Below are 23,160 nucleotides of genomic sequence, written 5' to 3'. Positions count from 1 at the left end.
TCTCTTCGGAGTTCTTTGATACTTAACACACCCTTGCTCCTGGCTCTGCCCCAAAGTCTCCTGGCTCTGCCCCCAAAATCTTCTGGCTCCACCCCCAAAATCCCCAGCTATTTTTTGAATTGGTTTGGCAACCCTAGTTCCTGAGGGGCTGTTTTTTGAGATAGAAGTACCACATTTTCAGTATAGCATCCAGTGCCTCTCCCCAAAACATCCCCCCCCCCGAATTTCAAGAAGATTGGACAAGGGGGTCCAATTCTATGAGCCCCCAAAGAAGGTGTTTGTATCTTCATGATTTCCTAGGGAAGGCATTTAAAAAGGTGTGCGGTCCCTTTCAGTGGGATGGCCAGAACTCCCTTTGGAGTTCCATGGTGCTTATCAGCCCCATGCTCCTGGCTCCGCCCCCAAAGCCTCCAGATATTTCTTGAATGGGACTTGGCAACTCTATTTCCTGAGTGGCTGTTTTTTGAGGTAGAAGCATGAAATTTTCAGCATAGCATCCATTGCCTCTCCCCAAAATACCCCCCGAGTTTCAAGAAGATTGGACCAGGGGGTCCAATTCTATGAGCTCCCAAAGAAGGTGCCCCTACCCTCCATTATTTCCTAGGGAAGGAAGGCATTTTAAAAGGTGTGCTGTCCCTTTAAATGTGATGGCCAGAACTCCCAATGTCTCCTGGCTCCACCCTTGCTCCCGTCTCCACCCCCAAAGTCCCCAGATATTTCTTAAATTGGACTTGGCAACCCTGCGGCCGCCCCTGGCTCTGTCCTTCCCTGCGGCCTGCCCGGACTAGCGGGGGCTCAAGGGGCAGCAGCGCCGAGGGCGCGAAGAGGGCGGCCAAGCCTGGCGGAAGCGGCTTCAGCCGGAGCCGGAAGTCGCTCCGCCATGGGGTGCCGACGTGCTCCCGCGGCAGTCCCCTCCCGCCGGCTTCCGTAGAGCGGAACCGGAAGTGGCGTCTCCCGGCGCGGCGGAGGGATTTGAGGGCCGTGCCGCCGGAAGTGCCGGGCGGGCGAGCGATGCTGGGGCTGCGTGTGGCTGGGCGGGCCGGCGCGGCGCTCCTGCGGGAGGTGGGTGCGGCTCCCGGGGCGGCGGGGAGGCTCGTGGCGGCGCCTGCCTGCCTGGTCTCCATCTCTTCTCCCTTCCTCCCTCCACAGGTCCCCCGGCGGGCGCCGCAGCGCTGGGCCTCCAGCCTGCCCCTCAACACGGTGGTGCTCTTCGTGCCGCAGCAGGAGGCCTGGGTGGTGGAGCGCATGGGCCGCTTCCACCGCATCCTCGAGCCGGTAAGGCCCTCAACCACGCTGGCCATGGCTGCTCGACCTGCGGAGCCTCCAGGCACGGAGGCCTCTCCATCCTGGACTGCCTCGGCCCCGCCCCCGCACTGGTCACATCGGCGCCCCAGAAGGCCAGCGCCCTAGGCAGTTGCCTAGCGCTGGGGCTGGCCCTGGCCGGGAGGCGGCACCACAGCAAGGCCTCTGCGTCTGTGCTGTGTCTGGAGGAACTGCCTGGCCACTGTGTGATGCAGGATGGTGGTCTAGATGGAGCCTCCCTGGTCTGACCCAGCAGGGCTCTTCTGGTGTTCTTCTCAGGGGAAGACCTCGGTCTCTGCCCTGTTGTTGGCCCTCCAGAGGAGCTGGCTGGCCACTGTATGGGACAGGATTCTGGACTGAATGGACCTTCACTGTTCTGATCTAGCAGGGCTCTTTTGAGGTTCTTCTCAGGGGAACTGGTTGGCCACTTTGTGAGAAAGGAAGCTGTACTAAATGGACCCTCACTGGTCTGACCCAGCAAGGTTGTTCTTCTGATGTTCTTCTCAGGGGAAGGCCTCAGCCTCTGTGCCCTGTTGTTGGCCCTCCAGAGGAGCTGGCTGGCCACTGTGTGAGACAGGAGGCTGGACTAGATGGACCCTCCCTGGTCTGACCCAGCAGGGCTCTTCTAAAGTTCCTCTCAGGGGAAGGCCTCGGTCTCTCTGCCCTGTTGTTGGCCCTCCAGAGGAGCTGGCTGGCCACTGTATGAGATGGGAGGCTGGACTAGATGGACCCTCCCTGGTCTGACCCAGCAGGGCTCTTCTGGTGTTCTTCTCAGGGGAAGACCTCGGTCTCTGCCCTGTTGTTGGCCCTCCAGAGGAACTGGCTGGCCCCTGTATGGGACAGGATTCTGGACTGAATGGACCTTCACTGTTCTGATCTAGCAGGGCTCTTTTGAGGTTCTTCTCAGGGGAACTGGTTGGCCACTTTGTGAGACAGGAAGCTGTACTAAATGGACCCTCACTGGTCTGACCCAGCAAGGTTGTTCTTCTGATGTTCTTCTCAGGGGAAGGCCTCAGCCTCTGTGCCCTGTTGTTGGCCCTGCAGAGGAACTGGTTGGCCACTGTGTGAGACAGGAGGCTGGACTAGATGGACCCTCCCTGGTCTGACCCAGCAGGGCTCTTCTAAAGTTCCTCTCAGGGGAAGGCCTCGGTCTCTCTGCCCTGTTGTTGGCCCTCCAGAGGAACTGGTTGGCTACTGTGTGAGGCAGGAGGCTGGACTAGATGGATCCTCCCTGGTCTGACCCAGCAGGGCTCTTTTGATATTCTTCTCAGGGAAAGGCCTTGGCCTCTCTGCCCTGTTGTTGGCCCTCCAGAGGAGCTGGTTGACCACCTGTGTGAGACAGGGTCAATGGACCCTCACTGGTCTGATCAGGGCTCTTCATTTGCAAACCCAGCCAGGACTTACAGTGTTTAAGTCTAGCAACTTCTATTCTGTGTTCTAAGCATTCCGAAGCTGCAGTCCCTTGCATGCTTACTTGGAGGTAAGTCCTCCTGAACAGAATGTGATTTACCATGGAGCAAAGATGAAAAAAACTGGGCTACAAGGTTTTCCCCTGGGAGATGAAAGCTATCCTTGCTGGGAGCTTTCCTGATTCTTGTTGAGAGAAACACATTTCACAGTTTCTTTTGCTGTCTCGTTCAGTGGGGGGGGGGGGGGGCAATTCCCTGCTCAAGGGCTGATCCTGAGTGTGTGAAAGTTGGCCTTACTTTGTAGAGCACTAGTCTAGGGTCTTCCAGAAGAGGCAGGTGTGGTGCTGTGGTCCTTAGGCCGTTTCTTTTTCTTTCTTGACAGGGACTGAACTTCCTCATCCCACTACTGGATCGCATACGCTACGTACAAAGCCTCAAAGAGATAGTCATCAATGTGCCGGAACAGTCAGCTGTTACTCATGGTGAGGAGAGGCGGGCTGAGCTGGTATTTGGGGTAATCTGTGGCACCACCCAGTTTGATTTCACGAGGTGAATGCCCAGTCACCCTCTGGACTGGTGAGCAGCATGATTTTGTCTTCACTTGCAAAGGCAAGGTTTCGACTGTGTCTGCTGAAAGGCTTGTAGCTTACTGCCCTGATCTCTATCTTCTTGAACATATGAACATATGAAGCTGCCTTATACTGAATCAGACCCTTGGTCCATCAAAGTCAGTATTGTCTTTTCAGACTGGCAGCGGCTCTCCAGGGTCTCAAGGTGATATTTTTCACACCTATTTGCCTGGACCCTTTTTTGGAGATGCCAGGGACTGAACCTGGGACCTTCTGCTTCCCAAGCAGATGCTCTACCATTGAGCCACCGTCCCTCCTCTTCTTCTTAGTTATTTACTTCACTTGTCACTACCCTTTCTCATTGAGGCAAGTTACAAATTGCATTTGTACAGAAAAATCAGGTAGCATAAGATTCCCTGTTACTGGGAGGGCGGGATATAAATCTAATAAAATAAAAATAAAATAAATAAAAATCCAGTGAACAATGTGGAAAGGCTAGAATTACAGAATTAGAAAACAATACCAAAAATTACCCCCTGTTTGAGGCTTGACATACTGTAATACAGAAAGTTGGTCTCCAAGGTAAATGAGAATGCAGTAAAAGCAAGGTGGTACCTACAATAAACTTTGTGACAGATTACAATCCTTTTCCCTTATAAAAGCGACCTTATGAGCTGTTCCATTGTACTGAAGTTTTAATCCCTGATGGTGGAAATGCCTCCTGAACAATTCTGCTTTGAACGCTCCGTGGCGCGATGGAGGCCTTCCTGCTCTCTTGAGGCCAACCTTTCCGCATGGAAGAGTCAGAGCAGAGAATGTGAGCAGGCAGTTGCTCATACCATGGATCCACGTGGCCAAGTCAAGGCAGGGGGTTGTCTTCTGGGATAAATGAAGCTTCAAGAATGCATTTTTTGAAGCTGCATTAATTTCCTTTTCTCGAAATTCTGCTGGACGCAGTATAATCCCTAGACTGTTAACTATTAATCCACCCACCCCCACAGTCACACTTAGTGTCTTAGGAGTCACAGAAAAGCCATAAGGCTGTCTAGGGCTAAATTAGCGAGGTGCTAAAATTAACATTGTCCATAAGGTGTTTTCTTAGTCCAATTATAGCTCACTGCTGCTCCCAGTTTCTAAGTGAAAGACTAGAACTCCTTCCTTCCTACCCACAGTCTGGAATATCTGGGTCACCAGGCTAAGAGCCCCAGAGCAAGAGTCCTTGAGCTGATACCTCTGGTGAACTGATCCCTTTCAAGCCGCTGTAATGAATCACCTGCCAGTCTCTTCCCTTCCCTGAGATCCTGTGCAGATGAGACTTTTCTTTTAGCCAGCAGATCAGGTCAGATTTGGGATCCAGAGAGGGCGCGATCCTTCATTCTCCAGCATGACCTTCCTAAACAGAGCTCTGATCTAGCCTTGGCTAAGGTCCCTGGCTCCTGGGAAGTGGCTGAACATGACTCTGCCCCAAACAGAGGATATTCCAGTGTGTGGCACCGAGGCTGCTCTAGTGCAGAGGGTGGAGCTGAATCTCTTTGTCATTTCAGTGCATGAAGGGTCATTTGCAGGCCCGTGAGCGGGGAGAGCCTCGCAGAGGGGTGTGAGTTCCCACAGCTCATGCGGAGATCCCAAAGACCAAACTGTCCTAGGCGAGACTCTGTGACCTCAGAGCAGGCCAGCCAATGGCAGCTGGAGTCTCCTGGAAAAATCCACTCTGGTCTGAGAAAGATGGAAAGGAAGAGAGGGGGAGAGATGCATTGGGCTGTCCCTGGCTGGGGTTGCGACCTTCTGTCATTGGGGTTTGCCGCAGTTTGGGGGAATGTCACTTGGTCAGAGTGCCTGTGCCTCAATCGGGCAGTCAGAGGAGGTCCTCGTGGAGAACTCTTGCCTCCTTGTTTACAGATTCCTTCATTACAAGATTATTTGCAGCTGTCACGACTCAGGGGGATCTTACCAATTGCTGCCACCACTCTGGGTTAAAGGTTCCCCTTGAGAAGACCCAGAGTCCTTCAGGCCTCCTATAGCTTAGGCCAAATAATGGGCGTGAGGACCAGGCAGAGGGAACAACAACAAAAAGGTTTATTAGGCCTAGACTGGTCAAAGGACTTGTTTTCTCTTTAACTTTCTGGCTGATCAGTCTTGTAACGTCTTTCCAGAAGAAGCTTTCGTAGGCTAGGCCTTTCCCTGCTGGCCAGGTGAGTTCTAGCCCAGCAGCTGGAGCCCCTGTTCGCCAACGAACAAGATAAAAAGCCAAGGTGCAGAAAACAGTAAAAGGGGTGAAGGGAACGTGTCTGAACTTACTGTCCCTAACTGTCTCAGCCAGACCTAGCCTACTCACCCTTCCTCTAAGGGCGAGGCTCTCTTCCTGGCAGCAGCTCTCCCTCAGCTCTGCCTCCTCGGAAAAGAATACCCACTTCCTGGGCTTGGCCTTTATATATTCTCTTCCCAGGCCCCGCCCCTCTCTGGGCCTGTTTCCCTCCAAAATCCTTGCTACCCAATCAGAGGGGATCCTGGGAAATGTAGGCTCTTCCCAGTAACTCCAGGGAAGCCTTCGCTAGGCCCAGGATCGTGACAGCAGCTCACACAGTAAATGTGAAATCTCCAATAAAAAGGAAATTCCCTTTCATTGACACCCTGGGCCCTTCCTGAAGTTGCCAACCATGAGGCCTACATCGGTCAAAGGACTTGTTTTCTCTTTAACTTTTTGGCTCATCAGTCTTGTAACGTCTTTCCAGAAGAAGCTTTCATAGACTAGGCCTTTCCCTGCTGGCCAGGTGAGTTCTAGCCCAGCAGCTGGAGCTCCTGTTCGCCAACGTCTTCTTGTCCTGAAAGATCTCCCTGTGTCCTTGCAGATAACGTGACCCTCCAAATAGACGGTGTCCTCTACTTGCGGATCATGGACCCTTACAAGGTACCCTCTCCTAGGGGGATGGAGGCTGGAACAGGCTTTGGCATCGTGAAGCTGGAAGCTGCCAGCAGCTCTCCCAACGGGGAGTTTGTCAGAGCTCAGCAAGCTGCTTGTTTTCCTAGAGAAGAGTGCGGAGGTGGGGGGCGAAACTGCAAGGGCCAGGACTGGAGAGCCTGGGGGGGTTGCTGTTTGGGGCTGGGAGGTGCCTGGATGGGGGAGGACATGGTGCTTCTGCGGTTGGGCCACATCCTGAGTGTGCCCTTAAGAAGAAGAAGAAGATGATATTGGATTTATATCCTGCCCTCCACTCCAAAAAGTCTCAGAGCGGCTCACAATCTCCTTTCCCTTCCTCTCCCACAACAGACACCCTGTAAGGTAGATGAAGATATTGGATTTATATCCTGCCCTCCACTCTGAAGAGTCTCAGAGCGGCTCACAATCTCCTTTCCCTTCCTCCCCACAACAGACACCCTGTGAGGTAGATGAAGATATTGGATTTATATCCCACCCTCCACTCCGAAGAGTCTCAGAAAGACTCTCAATCTCCTTTCCCTTCCTTCCCCACAACAGACACCCTGTGAGGTAGATGAAGATACTGGATTTATATCCCGCCCTCCACACCAAAGAGTCTCAGAGCGGCTCACAATCTCCTTTCCCTTCCTCCCCCACAACAGGCACCCTGTGAGGTGGGTGGGGCTAAGAGCGCTCTTACAGCAGCTGCCCTTTCAAGGACAACCTCTGCCAGGGCTATGGCTGACCCAAGACCATTCCAGCAGGTGCAAGTGGAGGAGTGGGGAATCAAACCCGGTTCTCCCAGATAAGAGTCCACACACTTAACCACTACACCAAACTGGCTCTGGGAGGCCGCTGGAATTCTCAGGGGCTGGCCTCCCACTGTTCTCCTTCCAGTTTGGTGTAGTGGTTCAGTGTGCAGACTCTTATCTGGGAGAACAGGGTTTGCTTTCCCGCTCCTCCACTTGCAGCTGCTGGATTGGCTTTGGGACAGCTATAGCTCTTGCAGTTGTCCTTGAAAGGGCAGCTGCTGTGAGAACCCTCTCAGCCCAACTCAGCTCACAAAGTGTCTGTTGTGGGGGGAGAAGATATAGGAGATCATAAACCACTCTGAGTCTCTGGTTCGGAGAGAAAGGCAGGGTATAAATCTGCAGTCGTCTTCATGTGGGAAGGCGAGAGGAAGGCAGGAAAAGAGAAGAGGCTGTGGAGGGAAGGGAAAGAGAAAACAGTGTGGGAGGGGGAAACGAGATGTAAGCTGCTCTGAGACTCTGATTCAGAGAGAAGGGTGGGGTATACATCTACGGTCTGATTCTTAGGTTCGAAGACTCTTATCTGGGAGAACCGGGTTTGATTCCCCACTCCTCCACTTGCACCTGCTGGAATGGCCTTGAGTCAGCCATAGCCCTCACATTGTCCTTAAAAGGGCAGCTTCTGTGAGAGCCAGTTTGGTGTAGTGGTTGTGTGCGGACTCTTATCTGGCAGAACCAGGTTTGATTCCCCACTCCTCCACTTGCAACTGCTAGCATGGCCTTGAGTCAGCCAGAGCTCTGGAAGAGGTTGTCCTTGAAAGGGCAGCTGCTGTGAGAGCCCTTCCGCAGCCCCACCCACATCACAGGGTGTCTGTTTTGGGGAAGGAAGGGAAAGGAGATTGTGAGCCGCTCTGAGACTCTTCGGAGTGGAGGGCGGGATATAAATCCAATATCTTCATCTACCTCACAGGGTGTCTGTTGTGGGGAGGAAGGTAAAGGAGATGGTGAGCCGCTCTGAGACTCTTTGGTGTGGAGGGCGGGATATAAATCCAGTATCTTCATCTACCTCACAGGGTGTCTGTTGTGGGGAAGGAAGGGAAAGGAGATTGAGAGTCTTTCTGAGACTCTTCGGAGTGGAGGGTGGGATATAAATCCAATATCTTCATCTACCTCACAGGGTGTCTGTTGTGGGGAGGAAGGGAAAGGAGATTGTGAGCCCCTCTGAGACTCTGTCTTTGAAAGGGCAGCTGCTGTTTGAGCCGTCTCAGCCCCACCCACCTCACAGGGTGTCTGTTGTGAGGGAGGAAGGTAAAGGAGATTTTAGGCCGCTCTGAAACTCTGTCTTTGAAAGGGCAGCTGCTGTTTGAGCCCTCTCAGCCCCACCCACCTCATAGGGTGTCTGTTGTGGGGGAGGAAGGTAAAGGAGATGTGAGCCGCTCTGAGACTCTCCGGAGGTGAGGGCGGGATATAAATCCAATATCTTCATCTACCTCACAGGGTGTCTGTTGTGGGGGAGGAAGGGAAAGGAGATGGTGAGCCGCTCTGAGACTCTTCGGAGTGAAGGGTGGGATATAAATGCAATATCTTCTTCTTCTTCCAGGCTAGTTATGGAGTAGAGGACCCAGAGTATGCAGTGACCCAGCTTGCTCAGACGACCATGCGCTCTGAACTGGGCAAGCTCTCCCTCGACAAAGTCTTCCGGGTGAGTGACCATGGCAGGGTGGGGCGGATGTCTTGGAGCACAGCTGGGCTGGAGTTGAACATGTAAATGAGGAAGAAGAGGACAGGCTGGTTTCTGGTGGGGTTGCGGAAGTGGAGCTTACAGAGCACGCTCTGAGTTGCAGCAGAGGTGCAGGGACTGCAAGACGGGGGATGGGGTGCAGCTCTGCGAGGCACAAAACATCTGCAGAGACCTGCTGTGCAGAGCAGAGCTGGGGAGGTTTCCGCATAGCTGGAGCAGGAAGAGGTTTGCCTGAACAGCGAGAGGGAGAAGAGCCAGGCTCAGAGAGCCTGAGTGGTTCGTATCTGGGAGACTCAGGTTCAAATCCCTGCTCTGCCATGAAAGCTTGCTGGGTGACCTGGGACCAGTCACAGACTCTTGGACTCGCCTACCTTACGCAGTTGTCAGGTTAAAATGGAGGAGAGGACAATGATGTAAACCACTTTGGGACCCCCGACTGGGAAGAAAAGCAGGGTGCAAATGAAGTAAATAAAATACGGAAGCTTTTCTGTTTAAGAAAGAGGCATGAGAGCAAGTTTGGTGTCGTGGTTAAGTGTACAGACTCTTCTCTGGGAGAACCGGGTTTGATCCCCCACTCCTCCACTTGCACCTGCTGGAATGGCCTTCGGTTAGTCATAGCTCTCTCCCAGGAGTTGTCCTTGAAGTAGTCAGCCAGGCAACCCCCCACCCCACCCTGTTCCCCAGCAAGTGGGTAACTTGTCTGTGCAGAAAACAGGCCAGGCCGAATCCTAGTTTGGTGTGGAGCCAGTTTGGTGTAGTGGTGAAATGTGTGGACTCTTATCTGGGAGAACTGGGTTTGATTCCCCACTCCTCCCCTTGCAGCTGCTGGAATGGCCTTGGGTCAGCCATAGCTCTCTTATCTGGGAGAACCAGGTTTGATTCCCCACTCCTCCACTTGCACCTGCTGGAATGGCCTTGGGTCAGCCATAGCTGTCCTTGAAATGGCAGCTTCTGGGAGAGCTCTCTCAGCCCCACCCACCTCACAGGGTGTCTGTTGTGGGGGAGGAAAGTGAAAGAGATTGTGACTGCTCTGAGACTCTTGAGTGGAGGGCGGGATATAAATCCAGTATCTTTTTATTCTTCTATCTATCTTAGGGGAGGACATGATCAGAGTTTATAAAATCACGCATGGGGTTTAGAGAATAGACAGAATTCCCCTCCCCCCCCCCCCAAAAAAAGATGCTAGAACTTGGGGGCATCCAGTGCAGCTGATGAACGGAGTCAGGACAGGCAAAAGGAAGGGCATCTTTACACCGAAAGTGAGTCCAGGGTGGAATTGGCAGCCAGAGGATGCCATGATGGCCACAGGATTAAACAGATTTAAGTGGGGATGAGATAGATCAGGGGTGGCCAACGGTAGCTCTCCAGATGTTTTTTGCCTACAACTCCCATGCTGGCTGAGGCTGATGGGAGTTGTAGGCAGAAAAACATCTGGAGAGCTACCGTTGGCCACCCCTGAGGCGGGATCCTGGGCTAGACGGTGTGACGGAACCGGCCCGATTCTGCCTTCAGGCCCGGTCCCGTCAGCTCCCTACTGAGTCGCCAACCCCTGGAGGGAGCTATTCCTCCTCCTGCCCCTTGGGCGCGCTGCCACCACCTGCTCAGTCCCGGGGTTCAGATTGAGAGGAACAGGACTCCCAATCCCCCTCTCCAGCTATGAGGCTAGGCCTCCAGGTCCTCTGCCACCCTGCACTTGGGTTTCACAGAGACCTCAGCGCTTCTTTGGGGCACCCCTGGAGGATTGGCACCTTATCCAACTGCATGCCTTCCTCCTTCCCCGGGGCCCCCTTCTCAAAAACAGCGTGGTCTAAGCGGTCGGGGATCTATGTGGCACAGAGATGAACTGCCAGCATTTAAAACAGAAAAAACATTTATTTAAAAGAGAAAAATATAGGAAAAGAAAAACACCAAAACAAAAACAGTTGCCTTTAAAAAGTTAGCACAGCACAGCACCGCACAGCAAAGCACAGCAAACAGCATAACAAAATAAAGGTGGTTTTTAAACGCATCGTATTGTCCCTGGTCTATACTTGATCTGCCTAAGAGAATGACTTACTTTGTCTGCCTGCCAGGGGGGGGGGGGGGGCCAGGCAGGAGCCTCCATTGCTCACCACATGCTTGCTCGAGCGCTCGCTCAAATCTGCCCTCTCTTCCTGCCTAACACATGGCAAGAACAACAGCCCTTCCTGCCTCTCTAGGAGACTTTCCCCCTAGCGTTGTTGGTTTGGCTCTGGAAGGGAGGGGGGGAGTGAGGGGAAGGCTACAAAGCCGGCTGAATGGATTTACTGATCCCTGCCTTTTTGGATGAAGCACCAACACTCTCAGATGGCGTTTCTCCACAGACGGAAAGATCCTTCCAGGCTCTCGTTCCTGCCTCTGACCGCCTGCTCTCCTTTCTAGGAACGGGAATCCCTCAATGCCAGCATCGTGGACGCCATCAACCAGGCCTCGGACTACTGGGGCATCCGGTGCCTGCGCTACGAGATCAAGGACATCCATGTGCCTCCCCGCGTGAAGGAGTCTATGCAGATGCAGGTCAGGCCCAGCGGGGGGAGGGCAGCCTTGGCCTTCCTGGCGAGGTGATGGGTCCTCCCACCAGCTTGGCTCACAGGCCGGGGGCAGGACAGACTGCCTGGGCCCCCAGGTGCAGCTGGGAAGCTTGGGGCAGAGACAAGAGCACTTTCCGAAGGCCTCTCCTGGCCGTGCTGGTGTCGTATCACAGCTCAGCGCAATAAGCCATGTTGGATCAGGCCAGTGGAACCCTCCAGTCCAACACTCTATGTCACAAAAGAACAGAAGAGAAGCCCTGTTGGATCAGGCCAATGGCACCTCCAGTCCAACACTCTGTGTCACATAAGAACATAAGAGAAGCCCTGTTGGATCAGGCCAGTGGCCCCTCCAGTCCAACACTCTGTGTCACATAAGAACATAAGAGAAGCCCTGTTGGATCAGGCCAATGGCCCATCCCGTCCAACACTCTGTCGCATAAGAACAGAAGAGAAGCCCTGTTGGATCAGGCCAGTGGCCCATACAGTCCAACACTCTGTGTCACATAAGAGAAGCCATGTTGGATCAGGCCAGTGGCCTATCCAGTCCAACACTCTGTGTCACATAAGAACATAAGAGAAGCCCTGTTGGATCAGGCCAGTGGCCCATACAGTCCAACACTCTGTGTCACATAAGAACATAAGAGAAACCCTATTGGATCAGGCCAGTGGCCCATCCAGTCCAACACTCTGTGTCACATAAGAGAAGCCATGTTGGATCAGGCCAGTGGCCTATCCAGTCCAACACTCTGTGTCACATAAGAACATAAGAGAAGCCCTGTTGGATCAGGCCAGTGGCCCATCCAGTCCAACACTCTGTGTCACATAAGATCATAAGAGAAACCCTATTGGATCAGGCCAGTGGCCCATCCAGTCCAACACTCTGTGTCACATAAGAACATAAGAGAAGCCCTGTTGGGTCAGGCCACTGGCCCATCCTGTCCAACACTCTGTGTTACATAAGAACATAAGAGAAACCCTATTGGATCAGGCCAGTGGCCCATCCAGTCCAACACTCTGTGTCACATAAGAACATAAGAGAAGCCCTGTTGGATCAGGCCACTGGCCCATCCAGTCCAACACTGTGTTACATAAGAACATAAGAGAAGCCCTGTTGGATCAGGCCAGTGGCCCATCCAGTCCAACACTCTGTGTCACATAAGAACATAAGAGAAACCCTATTGGATCAGGCCAGTGGCCCATCCAGTCCAACACTCTGTGTCACATAAGAACATAAGAGAAACCCTATTGGATCAGGCCAGTGGCCCATCCAGTCCAACACTCTGTGTCACATAAAAATATAAGAGAAGCCCTGTTGGATCAGGCCAGTGGCCCATCCAGTCCAATACTCTGTGCCACACATTGGCCAAAATATATATAATAGCCACTGATGGACCTCTGCTCCCTATTTTTATCCAATCCCCAATTCCAGCAGTGGTGGGGCAGAGCCCAGATCTCTAAGTTTGTTTGTTATTAAAACAGAGCCCGTGTGGTGGAGTGGTTCATAGTAGCGGACTCTGAGCTGGAGGATGGGTTTTGATTCCCCACTCCTCCTCCACATGAAGCCAACTCAGTGACTTTGGGACAGTCCCAGTTCTCTCAGAGCTCTCTCAGCCCCACCTGCCTCACAGGGGGTCTGTTGTGGGGAGAGGAAGGGAAAGTAGATTGTAAGCCACTCTGAGACTCCTTCAGGTAGTGAGCAGCAAGGTATAAAACTCTTCGTCTTCCTCCTCTTTCTCTTCCCTTTCCTTTTTCTGGCTCAGTTGAAGTCTTCTTCCAATCTAAGGAGCCCTCCTTTATTTATTATCTCCTTCTTTTAGAAAAACAAAAACAGAATAAGCAAGGGAAGAACTCAACATCCAGCAACTGAGCAGAGGTCAGAAAAACAAAAGGGGGGAAAAAAGATGTACGTAAACCAGAGAGAAAAATGTAACAGTGGTGGCAAACCTACACATAAGTTTCTATGAAAGGGCTCCAGATATGTAAGAGGAAGAGCATGTGCACTTCCCATCTCCAGGACAGGCATACAAATATTACGAGAGTTCCAAGGTTTTCAGTACGTTGATTTCCTGCAGGTGGCCTTTCGCCTTTCCACCACTGTAATACGAGTCCTTTTAGCTCTTATCAGGAGGCTCCATTTCTGCTGACCATAAGTCAGCCTCCAAGAGTCAGACAAATAGTTTCAAAGTATAGCAGCCTCAAAAATCAGTGAACGTTCTAATGCAAAATTAATCCGAGTAATAACTTCTTCCCAGAAGCACTGAATGATGCATTCTGCAGGAACCTTCCTCTGTCTCAGGTGCTTCTGAGGGAAGCTCCTTGGATTGTTGAATCCGCCCCCCCACTCCCATATGCCCGGTGACTCTGCGGGGAAGAAGGTGATACTGGATTTATATCCCGTCCTATACTCTGAATTTCAGAGCAGTCACAATCTCTTCTACCTCCTCCCCCCCACAAGAGACACCCTGTGAGGTGGGTGGGGCTGAGATACCCAAGGCCATCCCAGCAGCTGCAAGTGGAGGAGTGGGGAATCCAACCCGGTTCTCCCAGATAGGAGTCCGCACACTTCACCACCATGGCTGACCCAAGGCCATTCCAGCAGCTGCAAGTGGAGGAGTGGGGAATCCAACCCGGTTCTCCCAGATAAGAGTCCGCACACTTAACCACCATGGCTGACCCAAGGCCATTCCAGCGGCTGCAAGTGGAGGAGTGGGGAATCCAACCCAGTTCTCCCAGATAGGAGTCCGCACACTTCACCACCATGGCTGACCCAAGGCCATTCCAGCAGGTGCAAGTGGAGGAGTGGGGAATCAAACCCGGTTCTCCCAGATACGAGTCTGCGCACTTAACCACTACACCAAACTGGCCCAAAGAATCGGATATGCAAATGAGACACTTGACCAATACTTAAATTATTATTTAAATTGTGACAGTTTTTAAATCAATCCACTCCTGACACAACAGGCAGCTCTGGGAAGGTAAGACATGACACATGCAGGCACCTCAGCTCCCGTGTCCTGGAGGGGGAAGGCTTGCCCGCTGAACAGGGGGACTGACACCCGAGAAGTTCTACTCTGGAGGGCAGCCATGTTGGTCTGCGGCAGAACAGCTAGAGTTGAATCCAGGAACCCCGTAAGGACTGACAGGATGTTCAGAGCAGAAGAAGAAGAAGACTGTAGATGTATACCCTGCCCTTCTCTCTGAATCAGAGACTCAGTGCGGCTTACAATCTCCTATATCTTCTCCCCCCCACAAGAGACACCCTGTGAGGTGGGTGGGGCTGAGAGGGCTCTCACAGCAGCTGCCCTTTCAAGGACCACCTCTGCCAGAGCTCTGGCTGACCCAAGGCCATTCCAGCAGGTGCAAGTGGAGGAGTGGGGAATCAAACTCCATTCTCCCAGATAAGAGTCTTTGAACCTAAGAAGAAGACCGTAGATGTATACCCCGCCCTTCTCTCTGAATCAGAGACTCTGAGCAGCTCACAATCTCCTATATCTTCTCGCCCCACAACAGACACCCTGTGAGGTGGGTGGGGCTAAGAAGGCTCTCCCAGCAGCTGCCCTTTCAAGGACAACTCCCACGAGAGCTGACCCAAGGCCATTCTAGCAGGTGCAAGTGGAGGAGTGAGGAATCAAACCTGGTTCTCCCAGATAAGAGTCCGCGCACTTAACCACTACACCAAACTGGCTCTCTGCAGGGGGCATCTCGTTTCCCCCTCCCACACTCTTTTCTCTTTCCCTTGCCTCCATTCCCTCCATAGCCTCTGCTCTTTTCCTGCCTTCCTCTCTCCTTCCCAACAGAAGAAGACAACTGCAAATTTATACCCCATCCTTCTCTCTGAATCAGAGACTCAGAGTGGCTTACAATCTCCTTTCCCTTCTTCCCCCACAACAGACACCCTGTGAGGTGGGTGGGGCTGAGAGGGCTCTCCCAAAAGCTGCCCTTTCAAGGAAAATCTCTGCCAGAGCTATGGCTGACCCAAGGCCATTCCAGCAGGTGCAAGGGGAGGTGTGGGGAATCAAAGTGGTTCTCTCAGATAAGAGTCCACTACACCAAACCACTACACCAAACTGGCTCTCACAGAAGCTGCCCTTTCAAGGACAATGTGAGGGCTATGGCTGCCCCAAGGCCATTCCAGCAGCTGCAAGTGGAGGAGTGGGGAATCAAACCCAGTTCTCCCAGATAAGAGTCTGTGCACTTAACCACTATGGCTGTCCCAAGGCCATCCCAGCAGCTGCAAGTGGAGGAGTGGGGAATCAAGCCCGGTTCTCCCAGATAAGAGTCCGCACACTTAACCACTGCACCAAACTGGCTCTCCCAGAAGCTGCCCTTTCAAGGACAATGTGAGGGCTATGGCTGACTCAAGGTCATTCCAGCAGCTGCAAGGGGAGGAGTGGGGAATCAAACCCGGTCCTCTCAGATAAGAGTCGGCACACTTAACCACTGCACCAAACTGGCTCTCCCAGAAGCTGCCCTTTCAAGGACAATGTGAGGGCTATGGCTGACTCAAGGTCATTCCAGCAGCTGCAAGGGGAGGAGTGGGGAATCAAACCCGGTCCTCTCAGATAAGAGTCGGCACACTTAACCACTACACCAACCTGGCTCTCTTCAACCACCAACTGCCCTCCAAGGAGCCTTCCTCCAGTGGGCTTGCTTTCTGGCCCCATGCTGCCCTGTGAGCTTCTATGTTGCTAGTGCCCTTTCCAGTAGAATCTTGAAAACAGCTGGGTGGGTGGGGGCAGCCTCCTTTAATGGCACCAGAGAATATCCTGTGCTGCAGAGGTTCCTGTAGCCTTGCTGCCCCTCAGCCCTGTGTGTGGCCTCTACAGGGAGGTGCCAGTTCTGTGCTGAGGCTCTTAGAGTTCCTGAGCGAGGAAGGCTGGGGGGGGGGGGGCGGGGGCTTTGACCCAAACTGAGGCTCCCACTTTTAGGTGGAAGCCGAGCGGCGCAAGCGGGCCACCGTGCTGGAATCGGAAGGCACCCGAGAGTCGGCCATCAACGTGGCTGAGGGGCAGAAGCAGGCTCAAATCCTGGCCTCAGAAGGGGAGAGAGCCGAGCGGATCAACCAAGCTGCCGGTAAGGAGGAAGGGCAGCGGAGGCCAATTCTGTGGGTCAGAGGAGTTGGAGGGACGAGGAGACCCAGAGGCAGCCCTTCTTTTGAGCCTGGAATTGGTGCAGAGTGCCCGGCTGCTGGAGCTGAGCAGGGGAGCCGGAAGGACAGGCAAGCGAGCCCCCTCCCCCTTCAGGAGGGCACTCTTGGCCTTGCCTGCATGACCCCAAAGGTCACTTACACTCTAGGGCAGACCCTGCTAGTTATATCCAAATGATGCTAGCGGATTCCTTCGTTTCCGCTTGGTCTAGTCAGATCCAGAAGAAAATACATTCCATAGGTGTACCCCTGGACAACCTCTGTATGCTAAACGAAACACAGGCATTCAGAATCCTGAAACAGGGGGTCTTAGATACTGAGAAACAGTCCCTTTGTTCTTCTGGACATAAAACTTGTTCCCCTTTAGCATTTGGGCTGCCTGCTGCCTCCCTTTCCCAGATTACTTCGCCCAAGTTACGCCGCTCCTTTATGTTAGCAAGACTCGATGTTCTACCCTCAGCGGTATTGTCTGGGAGGTTTGCCAACAGCCCTTATAAGGAAAGAGTCTGTCCACGTAATGGAAGGCACCTTGAAATGGTCGCCCATGTTTTACTTCATTGTGATTTTTATGGGGAAGTGCGGGACTGCATAATCAAACCTATTCTGTCTCATTTTTATGGATTACCTGAAGTGAAGTTAGGGGAGGGACGGTGGCTCAGTGGTAGAGCATCTGCTTGGTAAGCAGAAGGTCTCAGGTTCAATCCCCCGCATCTCCAACTAAAAAAGGGGTCCAGGCAAATAGGCATGAAAAATCTCAGCTTGAGGCCCCAGAGAGCCGCTGCCAGTCTGAGTAGACCAGACTGACTTTGATGGACCCAGGGTCTGATTCAGTATAAGGCAGCTTCATATGAAATTAGGTTTTTTTCCTACCATCTGACCAATGTTCCCATATCACAAGCCTGGTTGCAAAGTACCTTTTGGCTGCCATAACAATCAGGGAGCAAAAGACCAGCTCCCCTTCTTGATGTTTGATTGGCTTTTATAGCTGAAACTCCATGTAAATTTGCTATGCTGCACTTTTTATTTCTATGCCAATAAAGGTATTTGGAATTTGCCTCTTGTACAAAGAGTAGTATCTGGTCTGAGGGCACAGGAGAGGAAAGGGGGCCGGTGTGTCTGGCGCTTCCTTTTTGCAGGGCACCTCTGCTCTGGAGGTTTTAAAGAGCGGGGATGGTGCAGAGTAGGGGTTCCCTCCCTTGGCTTCTGTCTCCTCGGGGTGGGTGAGGAGAGCTTTGCCCTCTCCCACCAGACAGTGACTGGGGTGAAGTTCCCAGGAGGGAGCCGGCTTCACTGGGTCTCCAATGTGGGGGGGCTGCAGGGGTTTGGCCTACGAGGGGACTGGGGCTGGCCTAGCCCTCTTTTTTGCTTCCTGTCCTAGGGGAGGCCAACGCTCTGCTGGTGAAGGCCCAGGCCAAGGCAGAGGCTATCCAGCTCCTGGCAGCTGCTCTGACCCAGCAGGTGAGTGGGCTGAAGGGAGACCTTGGCCGGGCAGGCAGGCGGGGCTGTCTAGAGGGTGCTCCTACCATGCACTTGGCATGGAGGGCAGCCTGGGCCTTACACCCCTTCTGTCTGGCTGTCGCAAGGCTTTTGTTCGGGGGAGACTTGTCTTAGCAGTAGTCTGTGCAAAAAAGGATCTAGGGGTCTTAGTGCATCATACACTGAACATGAGTCAACTGTGTGATGCGGTGGCTAAAAAGGCAAATGCAGTTTTGGGCTGTATCAACAGAAGTCTAGTGTCCAGATCACATGATGTGATGGTATCGCCTTACTCTGCTCTGGTAAGACCTCACCTGGAGTATGGTGTTCAGTTTGGGGCACCACATTTTAAGAAGGATCTAGACAAGCTGGAATGGGTCCAGAGGAGGGCCATGAAGATAGTGAGGGGTCTGGAGACCGAATCCTATGAGGAAAGGCTGAAGGAGCTGGGGATATTTAGCCTGGAGAGGAGGCGGCTGAGAGGTGAGAGGATCACCATCTTCAAGTACTTGAAGGGCTGTCCTCTAGAGGATGGTGTGGAATTGTTTTCTGTGGCCCCAGAAGATAGGACCAGAACCAATGGGTTGACAATTAAATCAAAAGAGTTTCCATCTTAACGTTAGGAAGAACCTCCTGACCGTTAGAGTGATTCCTCAGTGGAACAGGCTTCCTCGGGATGTGGTGGGCTGTCCTTCCTTGGAGGTTTTTCAAACAGAGGCTAGATGGCCATCTGACAGCAATGGAGATCCTGTGAATTTAGGGGGAGGGGTTTGTGAGTTTCCTGCATTGTGCAGGGGGTTGGACTAGATGACCCTGGAGGTCCCTTCCAACTCTTCTATGATTCTAACAGGCTTCCTCCTCGGGAGGTGGTGGGTTGTCCTTCCTTGGAGGTTTTTAAACAGAGGCTAGATGGCCGTCTGACAGCAATGGAGATCCTGTGAATTTAGGGGGAGGTGTTGGTAAATTTCCTGCATTGTGCAAGGGGTTGGACTAGATGACCCTAGAGGTCCCTTTCAACTCTATGATTCTATGAAATGATATCCTAAAATAAAACTGTCTTCATCTACGTCCTGAAGATTGAGAGCAAGGGGACCAGGCTTTAGGGGGGCGTTCCACACCTGTGGGGCTGCCACCGAAAAGGCCCTGTCTCGTGCTCACCAGACGAGCTTCTGTGATTGGTGGAACCTGTTTGGGGGGGCGGGGCTCTTCCTGCGATCTTGATTCCCAGGCTGGAACAGATCCACCTGTTTGTTCCTCCTCCCATGAGCTGGAGGAGATGGACATTCCAGCCTATAAAAGGAGATTCCCAGGCTCGTACATCCCTCCCCCCACCCTGCCCCAGGGCCATGCTGTTTCCTACTGGGCTTGCTCTCAGGTGAGACGGTTGCACTCACTGATCTTGCTTCCCTCCCCAGAATGGCAACGCAGCTGCCTCCTTGTCTGTGGCTGAGCAGTACGTGAGCGCCTTCTCCAGGCTGGCGAAAGAGGGCAACACTCTCCTCCTGCCCTCCAACGCGGGGGACGTCTCCAGCATGGTGGCCCAGGTGAGGCAGCTGGCAGTGACTGCCTTGCCCCTTGCAGCGGGTGGGGAGCATGGTTGGCACGTAGGGCCCACATCGTTGCAGCTGCCCACGGCTAGACCCAGGAAGGACGTGGACTCTGTTTTTGACTCCAAAAGAGCCACATTCTGCTGAAGCGCTTTGCCTGTCTGCACTGGGCGGGGGCACTGTCCCGTGGCTGAAGGGCCCCTCCCCCTGTTGAGTGGTCTTTTGAAGGAGGGCAGCCGGACTGGATGTATCAGTTGGTGGCCTGTCCGTGGCTTTCATGGCCCAGGGAGTTGGGCTGCTTCTGGTGCACTGGAAAGATTTGGATGGAGTGCTCGGGCATTTGAGGTTTGCCTTTGCTTCGGTTGGGGCTGCGAGGAGTCGGCTGCTCTGGGTTCTGGGGCCCCCTTTCCCAGTAACGGCTTTTCTTTGGGGGAGGGGGCAGGATAGGCAGGGGTCATTTTAGGGATTTCGAGGGAGGGTATGCAGCGGCTTCTCTCTTTCTCTCCTGTTCGGTTGTTAACTTGCTTCTAAAGCCCTGGCAAGACTATTGTCTGACCCTGCCTTTGGTTCTCTCCTCTCCAGGCAATGGGCATCTATGCTACGCTGAGCAAGCCCCTGGTAGCGAAGGGCGAGGAAGCTGCAGCCCCTTCCGCCCCCCAGATACAGCTGCCCTCCAGCACACAGCAGCCTGAGCACGAACAGCCAGATGCCAGCTGACAGGAGCCCCCTGGGACCAAGCAGAGCCCTCCCCCCCCATTCCGCCCCCTCTGCCCAGTTTGTGGACTTAATCATGTGATAAAAGGCAATGGCCTGACGCCGGCTGCCTGGTCTAGTGCTGCAAGAGTCCAGCAGGAGGAAGCGGTTCTGGAATCAGAGGACTGCTTGAGGGAAGACGAGAATCCTTGCAGGAGAAGGGGGGGGGGTGGTTATAAAAAGCAGGATCTTGCCTCTCAGCGATCAGAACGGGGTGGGGGAGACCCAGTTGGGCTTTGATGGGCAGCCTCCTAAGGGCTGTCTGCTGTACCACAGTGACTTAATCCAGGGGTGGCCAAGGGTAGCTCTCCAGATGTTTTTTTTCCTACAACTCCCATCAGCCCCAGCCATTGGCCATGCTGGCTGGGGCTGATGGGAGTTGTAGGCAACACAACATCTGGAGAGCTACCCTTGGCCACCCCTGACTTATTGGGTTGGGGGGGTGGTGAGAGGAGTGCACCTGGCTTTGGGCACATCTACCAGGCCCATGGCAAAGAGGAGCCAGGAGGCCTAACGGGAAGTGGGGTCTGCTGGTGGCGGTGGTGGTGCAAGAAGTAGAAACTCACTGTTTGTACGTTTGCAATAAACAGTTACTGAAAAGTCACAGCATCTGGCATTAATCTGACACTCCGCCTTCCCATTCCTCGGGGCCTTGGGGCTTCCACTGGAAGGAAGAAGGGCTGGCAGCTTCTGTTTACTGAGGCCAACCGCCCCCCCCCAGCATCTGCCCTTTGCCTCAGGCCTGGCGGTGGGGAGAAACCGGCAGCTCTTGCCTCCCCTCCCGCCTTGGTGGCTGTGGGGTACGCACACCACGTGGGGGTGGGCGGGCGGGCTTGCTCCTGCCCTGGTGAGTTGGGGGTGCAGAGTTCTGGGGTTTCCGCAGATCACAGAGGGGAGGAGGGTTCTACTGCAACCCATTATGGAGGGCTGGTGTGGTGTCAAACTAGGATCTGGGGCCCCCTGAAATCCCCCCCCCCCATTTGTACCATTGAAGCCTGCTGGGTAACCTTGGGCCAGTCACACAATCTCAGCCTAATTTACCCCCAGGGCATAACAGAGATATTGGGTTCTTATCTCACTACTAATGTTCTCAAGTTGCAGAGTCTTGTGAGCAAAAATTCTACTTTGTGAGTTACTGGCATTAAAGTTGTGAGCTGCTGCTCTGCAGTCATCCTTCCTGAGCTAAGACAAAAATGTGTGAGTTGGAGGCTAAAAATCTGTGAGCTAACTCAGCTTGGAGGGAACGCTGCTCACTATGTGTGCTAAATCACTCAGTTCTCGCTTACATCCAGAATTGAACTCTGTGGTCTTAATGGTGCCACTGGGATCAAACTCAGTTCTCACATCTGTTAACTCTTAAAGGTCCTGCTGGTCTTAAAGGTGCTGCTGGATCTGCACTTTGCCTCACAGGGTCGTTGTTGAGACGAGGGTTACCAATGAAGTGGGAGAAGGGGATCCCCCGGTCTGCAGGCCCTCTCCTGGTCTGCAGGCCCTCCCCCTGCTTCAGGGTCATTAGAAAGTGGGGGAGGAAGGAAATGATTGCTGGGCACTCCCTTATCCACTATGGAGACTGATTCCCATAGGTATAATGCAGGTATATGGGGCTCGGGGGGGGGGGGTTGTTTTTTGAGGTAGAGCCACCAAATTTTCAGCATAGCATCTGATGCCTCTCCTCAAAACTCCCGCCAGGTTTCAAAAAGATTGGACCAGAGGATCTAATTCAATGAGCCCCCAAACAAGGTGCCCCTATCCTTCATTATTTCCAATGGAGGGAAGTCGTTTAAAAGGTGTGCAGTCCGTTTCAATGTGATGGCCAGAACTCCCTTTGGAGTTCAATCATGCTTGTCACACCCTGGCTCCACCCCCAAGTGTCTCCTACCCCCTCCCCCAGATATTTGTTGCATTGGATTTGGCCACCCTAATTTGGCCATCAATTAGTGTGCTCTGGGGCCATCCTTCCTGAGCTAAGACAAAAATGTGTGAGCTGGAGGCTAAAAATCTGTGAGCTGGCTCACGCTTACTCAGTGTAGCACTGGCCCTGGGGGTGTATATTTTTTGAGCTAGAGGCACCAAAGTTGCAGCATAGCATCTGATGCTCTTCCTCAAAAGACCCGCCAAGTTTCAAAAGGATTGGACCCCCAAAGGTGCCCCTACTGTTTATTATTTCCAGTGGAGGGAAGGCGTTTAAAAGGCTTGTGGTCCCTTTTAGTGTGACGGCCAGAACTCCCTTTAGAGTTCAATGATGCTTGTCACCCCTTTGCTCCTGGCTCCACCCCAAAGTCCCCAGATATTTTTTTGAATTGGACTTGGCAACCCTAGTTCCTGAGGGGCTGTTTTTTGAGAAGTAGTGGCACCAAATTTTCAGCATAGCATCCAGTGCCCCTCCCCAAAATACCCCCCGAGTTTCAAGAAGATTGGACCAGGGGGTCCAATTCTACGAGCTCCCAAAGAAGGGGCCCCTATCCTCCATTACTTCCTAGGGAAGGAAGGCATTTAAAACAGTGTGGGATCCCATTCAATGGAATGGCCAGAGCTCCCTTCAGAGTTCCATGATGCTTGTCACTCCCTTCCTCCTGGCTCCACCCCTATGTCTCCTGTCTCCGCCCCCAAAGTCTCCCAGCTCCACCCCAAAGTCCCCAGCTATTTCTTGAATGGGACTTGGCAACCCTAGTTCCTGAGGGGCTGTTTTTTGAGGTAGAAGCACCAAATTTTCAGCACAGCATCCAGTGCCTCTCCCCAAAATACCCCCCGAGTTTCAAGACGATTGGAGCAGGGGGTCCAATTCTGCGAGCCCCGAAAGAAGGTGCCGCTGTCCTTCGTTCTTTCCAATGTAGGGATGGCGTTTAAAAGGTGTGCGGCCCCTTTAAATGTGGCGGCCAGCTCTCCCTTCGGAGTTCTGCTGCGCTTGTCACCCCCTGGCTCCTCCCCCAACGTCTCCTGGCTCCGCCCCCAAAGCCTCCAGGCGTTTGTTGCATTGGATTCGGCCAGCGGAGCTGAGAGGA

General features: G+C 53.2%; 1 protein-coding gene across 1 annotated transcript; it reads left to right on the top strand.

The window, feature by feature from the left end:
• The first annotated feature begins 1,003 nt into the window (after positions 1-1,003).
• Positions 1,004-20,762, top strand: STOML2 (stomatin like 2). The gene is made up of 10 exons (XM_060236473.1): positions 1,004-1,062; positions 1,150-1,275; positions 3,094-3,193; positions 6,130-6,188; positions 8,547-8,648; positions 11,088-11,222; positions 16,165-16,309; positions 17,761-17,840; positions 19,274-19,402; positions 19,988-20,762. The coding sequence occupies exons 1-10, from the start codon at positions 1,012-1,014 to the stop codon at positions 20,120-20,122; spliced, it is 1,062 nt and encodes a 353-aa protein (XP_060092456.1). The 5' UTR covers positions 1,004-1,011; the 3' UTR covers positions 20,123-20,762.
• Positions 20,763-23,160: the final 2,398 nt, after the last annotated feature.

Source organism: Heteronotia binoei, chromosome 4 (assembly GCF_032191835.1).
Source record: "Heteronotia binoei isolate CCM8104 ecotype False Entrance Well chromosome 4, APGP_CSIRO_Hbin_v1, whole genome shotgun sequence".
NCBI lineage: Eukaryota > Metazoa > Chordata > Lepidosauria > Squamata > Gekkonidae > Heteronotia > Heteronotia binoei.
The sequence above is the reverse complement of the archived record's forward strand: the minus strand, read 5'-3'. Positions and strand labels throughout refer to the sequence as shown.

Coding starts and splice junctions, on each gene's coding strand:
- STOML2 (XM_060236473.1), top strand. CDS start 1,012: ATGCTGGGGCTGCGTGTGGCTGGGCGGGCCGGCGCGGCGCTCCTGCGG. Junction 1,063..1,149: donor GCGCGGCGCTCCTGCGGGAG/GTGGGTGCGGCT, acceptor CTCCCTCCACAG/GTCCCCCGGCGGGCGCCGCA. Junction 1,276..3,093: donor TCCACCGCATCCTCGAGCCG/GTAAGGCCCTCA, acceptor CTTTCTTGACAG/GGACTGAACTTCCTCATCCC.